The sequence below is a fragment of the Equus asinus genome, chromosome 3 (genome assembly GCF_041296235.1).
Source record: "Equus asinus isolate D_3611 breed Donkey chromosome 3, EquAss-T2T_v2, whole genome shotgun sequence".
NCBI lineage: Eukaryota > Metazoa > Chordata > Mammalia > Perissodactyla > Equidae > Equus > Equus asinus.
The window spans coordinates 6,943,409-6,949,408 of record NC_091792.1 but is presented as its reverse complement, the minus strand read 5'-3'; the positions used below and the strand labels follow the sequence as shown (position 1 = coordinate 6,949,408).

Sequence of the window (6,000 nt, the reverse complement as noted above, 5' to 3'; positions counted from 1 at the left end):
TCCTACAACTCTATTGCCTAGGAAGCCACACATACATCAGGCCTTGGCTTTCTGCTCCGGCAATTGTTTTAGTGCATTCTACCTGATTCAGACTCCTGGTGACCCTGTGTACAGTAGAGTGGAACCCTGCCCGGTCTTTTTACGCCATTCTCTCACCTTCCTGCACTATATCAGACAATGCTCCACTGCTAGTCTTAGGGTTTTCATGGCCAATCTTTTTGGAAGTGGGTGGCCAGGTCTTTCTTCCTACTCTGTCTAGTCTGGAAGCTCCACTGAAACCTGTCCACCATGTGTGACCCTGCTGGCGTTTGAAATCCTGGTGCCATAGCTTTCAGCATCACAGCAAGATGCAGCCGTCACAGTATGACAACCAACAGACAGGTAGTGTGGTTCCCTCACTGGGAAACAGCCCATGCCAGGGCGGTGACAGCATCAGATCTTATCCACCAGACCACCAGGGCAGGTTGCTCCAGCAACAGGAATGTGGAAAATATACAAGCTCTGCTCACTCTCAGATGTGTTGTTTCTTTGGCAATTTCCGAACTTGATATAGCAGCGATTAACTGATAAGTAGAACATGATACAGGGAGTCAGAGGAGAGACTCAGAATGCAGGGTTGTGAAAGAATATTATTTATTAGAAAGAATAACATAGAACTTTATACACATGTTATTGACATACATGATCTGGGCTATGAGGACATTCTAGGAGGGAATTTATTCTGGAGCCTAAAATACCAAGCTGAGATACTTGAGAATTCCTGCTGAAAACTTTTGAGTTTTTTAAAACATTAAAATTTAGTAGATAAAGGTCTACTGAAAAACACTGGAAAAATATGAAATTTAGGTAGCTTCTGTGATCATATGCATTCCAAAATATCCTTTCTGGAGAAATAGTGATTCCACCAAGCACAACACTGAAAATACATTTTCTCTTAAAAAATGTGAGGGTGTAGTAGCAATCCTGCATATGTATGCAAATAACAGCAATATTCTTCCATCAAAAGTGAAGAAACTTACAAATGACAACATGCATATCAATCCACTGTCTTCATGCACAGTGAGTACATTTTTGGGGTGAAAGAACTCTAAAGTACAACCAACTCTAGATCTTCTTGGTTAATCACTATAGGAAGAGCATGAATAAATGAAGTTGATTCATTCACTTGACAAATATTTTGAGCACATATTATGTGTTGTGAGCAAGCACTGTGGTAGGCGATGCAATTATGAACAAGATAGACATGTCTTCTGCCTTTGTGAAGCCTATTGTCCAATGGAAGAAGCTGACACATAAGCTATTACAATCGAGCATGACAAGTGCTATAGGGGAAGTCCAGGGCTCTCTGAAAGCACATGAAGTACGAAAACTGGATTTAAAAGAGTCAGAGAAATTTTCCTGGGGCACACAATGTCTAAGTGGAGGCTTGAAAGCTGTAAATGTGTTGGTCAGTTTGGCGGGGAGGAGTTAAAGAAAGAAGGTAAAGCAGGTACAGAGCTCTGGAAGAGAGAAAGCATGTGTCTCTCAAGGAACTGAGAACAAATTCAGTATAGCTGAGTCTTGGAAAGGGAGGGTGGTAGTATAGGGAGATGAGGTAGGCAAGAACCTGTTCATGAAGGGCCTTGTAAAACATACTAAGGAGTAAGGACTTGATCATAATGGTAACAGGGAGCCACTGAAAAGATTTAGGCCAAGGCGATCAGTCATGTTTCAGAAAGATTATACTGAGTATAAAGTAGAAAAATGAAGGCAGGGAGACCAATTAGAATTCTGAGCTAGCAATCCAAGCGAGAGGATGGTGGTATGGACTAGATTAGTGATACTGAGAATGGCAAGAAGTGGTAAGGTTAAAGACATTTTTAGGAAGTAGAAGTTTAAAATAGATAAGACTTGGTGATTGTTATATGTGGGCAGTGTAGGAGAGAATTTTGTCATTTGCTGAGACTGGAAACATAGGAAGAAGAAAAGGTTTGGGAGAAGGATGCCAAGTTCCTTTTCTGGACACACTGAATTGGAGGTACTAAGGGACAAGCAAGTACAAACGTTGGGCAAGCAATTGACTGAAGGGATCTGATATGCTGTACAGCGCTATGAACTGGAGAGTTGTTAGTCTGAAATGGTAACTGAAGCCATGGGAGTGGTGACATTGTCTAAGGCGATGTGTAGAGTGATGAAAAGAATAGGCTGTTGGAAGGAAGCCCAAGGGACACCAAAAATTAAGGGTTGGGCAGAGAAAAAGAAGTTACAAAATACCCTAAGTCCACCAATAAATAATCCTGAAGCCATAATTTGTACACTAGTTTATATTCTCCTTGGTCCAGTCTGTTACTAGAAGTACTAACAGGTATGAAAGTCTTGTTTGATTTCTCTTCTTGCTCCTTGGGAAGCCATGAATTGGCAATGAAAACATTTTAAATAAACTGAAATCAATAAGCATTTATAAAATAACTGTTAAAATGTAATCTACAAACCAAACGAACAGCCCTTGATTGCTTAATACCTAGCTTTGACTATTCTGGGCTTTCTACTTTACCACAGACCTTTACTTAGGCTGTAATTTCCCTCCCTCAGTTCTGTAACTGTTTCTTATTTCCTGATTGTCTGGATAGTCTTTAATGGATTTGCAGCTCAGTGACAGCCCAGAAAGATTTTCTCTGATCAAAACGTCATTAAATAGAGATACATCAGTCAGAAGACAACCATGGTCCATAATTCCCACATGGGAAAATATCCAAATACAGTTTTGGATGGGTCAATGGGGATTTTTATATCTACAGGAGTAGAAATGGGAATGTGGCCTCTAGAGTGGCTAATAGTGGTGTGCTGATACATGTTTAACTACTGGCTCACCAGGAAAAAGAGCCCTGATCTGTCATGTTTGCCAGTTTTTATGGTGTAAATACCCTCCCCCCCCATAGACAGTTTCAAACTACCAACTTGATGCCACTGAAGGCAGAGTAGGGAAAAAATGTACACAATTGGCTCTTGCAAGCCAGTGCAAGCTGGCTTCAGCACACTACTGAACCAAGAATGATCTGTCTGGTGGCCGAGAATGGGCAAATACCTTGTACGTGACAGCTTAAGATGTGACAGGACTGAATTCTACAAAATACTGAATTTTCTCTTCAAGGAAAATTGATTTATTTGTCTATTGTCAGTTTCTTCATAGATCTTGACCTTCCTTTGAATTGAGGACTGATGGTATGAGTGATGCATAAATTAATTATTAATAACTTATTTTTGTAACTTCTATTTTGTAACTCTATTCATAGCAATAACAGTTTCTAAAACTGGCTTGTATCTGAGATTGAAATGGTTGAGAATCATTTTCAATCTAATTCCTTTTATTATGAATCAAAGAAATGATCAGTTTCTTTTTACTTCAAGATATCAGTATAATCTGGATTCTAATATATTTCATAAAAGAAAATATCTTATTTCCATCAAATAAGCAAAGTTTATTTTTTCCCTATCAAGCAAACAATCTGATGTATAACTGCTCTAACTAACAATATATGCAGAAAAAAGTAGCAGCAAAATATCTTATTTCTTTATATAATTTAATTTATACCCTATAAACAGCAGTGTGCAGATGCATAGTAGTGACAGTATTCTAAATAATTACTATTAAAACTTGCTTTTAAAGTATTTTCAACATTATGCACTGGTGGAACCAGAATTGTTATTATGTGCACTGTATCTTTTTTACATTCCAAAGGGAAATTAAAATTCCTGATAGCATTAGAAAAGAATGAACTTTTTCATATTTAATGCAGATATACAAAATCTCATGACTTCTATTAAAAACCTCAAAATTATGCTGTGCACAAATGAAGACAGCTTTTCAAATAACTTGCACTTGTGCTGAGTTCATAAAGGTTACTATAAAAATATTGCCAACCCAATAAAAACACGATATAGTACAAAGTCTTTTTTTTAAAGTCAAACTTTCAAGGGTTCATATTTATACAAATGCACAATACTTTTCAGTGCCCTGTGAACGGTATTTTTGTTTCAGATTATTTGACTTTAGAAATCTAAGTTGAACATTTTTCATCAATTTTCTGCTTCAGAATGGAAGACACTGAGAACTTACGAAATAAATTTTAAAACAGGATTGGGTAAAAACTTTACAAGGTGAAATAGTATACACTTTACACGCTTTAGTTATTGCCCTGCCAAAGATAAAAATGAGCCATTATCCCATTTTCCTCTTATTTAACTTGCATTTCTGGATAATTATTTTAACTACCTCTTCTTTATCTATATAGAAAGTCTTTGAGACAAAAGTGTAAAGATATTAGGCTCTCTAACAAAATCCAATATATCACTAAGCCATTTTCCATTTTCACATTATAACATGAATAACATGGCTGGCCAATTACTGAGTTGGCTTTTGCCTCAGAGGACTATTATTACAATTCTCTGTTAAGTTCCAAACTTAAGCATTTGGTTTTATACTGTAATACTGTACTTTCCAATGCAGATACTAAAGAAAATGAGCTGATTTTTTTCCTTAAAAGAATAGTAAAGTAATCAGCCGTAATAGAAATCAATTTGGGGGGGCAGAAATCCATGCCAAGATAGGAAATAGATTTTTAAAATCTTATAATAATGCTATACAAGAACTATAAAATGTAAATTTCTGGAAAAAAATACACTGAAAATGTCTCTCTAGGAAAAAATATGCAATTTGTTAGATACAAGAAAATACAGCATTACCATGGGGTGCAGCCAACTATGGACCTGGCTTATGAGACCTAAAAAATTCACAAGGAGTAATTAGCACCAAAATTGTCTAAAACTTCAAATGATATACTGAAATGATTCCAGGCCCAAGTGTTACATTATAAAAAAGATACATTTAACTCGGGAAGTTTCCTCAGCAATAATAAATATATTCTTTTCAATCTTTAGAAAATGTGCTAGCATTACTGGTTTTCATCAAAATATTAAGGTAGTGTATAGTAATTATCATTTACATTGGTTTGAGCTGAGCAGGGACAATAGAAATCCAAATTATTTCCTAAATAATATGGGGTTATTTGGTGGGTGTGGGTGGGGAGCAATTCTCCAATTAAAACTTATTTTTAGTTCCTTGTTTCATCTTCTTTCTCCTAAAATGTTTTATTGGAGCTCTTCACAAGACCTATATTGCCCAATTTGAATTCCATATCCTGTCATTTTCCCTGCTCACTTTTTGGTGGTGTTATTTAAATTTTGGCATGGGAACAGGGTGTTTATAAGTGGGCAGAGATTACAGTAATAAAACATGAGTTTTGAATAAGCTACAAAATATATATTCAACCCTGTTATAATCAAGAGTTGAGTTTAATTCTAAACAACATCCACTCATAAATTTAATTACGAAACAGCACACAATTTGACACAAAGCAAACTTCTCGACTTTCATGTAGTGAAATATATAATTTCACCAATTACACATATGGCTACCAAATGTCAGACAGCAGCTCATTTGACCGTACTTTACTGTTGCACGTAAATAATGACAAGGCAAAGAACAGCAACTAGTCCAAGGGCTTGTAGTCCAAGGAACCACAGCATGAGCCAAAAGAAGATGACGATCACCGGTTCCACAATTCGTTCTCCAAAATACATCCTTGTGAAGCCCATGTTGAGGAGGCTTTTGTTCAGTTCACCGAAAAGTGTTCCCATCTTTTTGTAGTCGTCTCCAACAGGCTCGCCAGTGTGGTTTTGTGATTCTTCAATATCCTTTAAAAAAGACAAAACAAACATAAAATGAGAAATAGGTGAAGGTCTTTAAAAATAATGACAATTTCATAGTTCTTCTTCATCTGCCAAAGCACTCGGCATATTTCTGACATTTTTCCAATACCTGAGAATGTTCCTTTTGATTGACAATAAAACAACTATGTCTTTGCCCACCTTTCAGGAATATGGAAAGCACTGATTTATTGATTTCTGTGGAATCAACACTGACTGGACCCTCAACTACCAGAACAGTGATTTACAAGATGA

At 36.6% G+C, this 6,000-nt stretch overlaps 1 protein-coding gene across 1 annotated transcript in view; it reads right to left on the bottom strand.

Moving 5' to 3' along the window:
* Window positions 1-616: 616 nt before the first annotated feature.
* The window catches only part of FAM241A (family with sequence similarity 241 member A), a 41,220-nt gene continuing 35,836 nt past the window's right edge, over window positions 617-6,000 (bottom strand). The window contains exon 2 of the mRNA XM_044767388.2: window positions 617-5,733. Coding sequence (XP_044623323.2) covers window positions 5,488-5,733 — 246 coding nt within the window. The 3' untranslated portion in view covers window positions 617-5,487. The remainder of the gene's footprint in view (window positions 5,734-6,000) is intronic.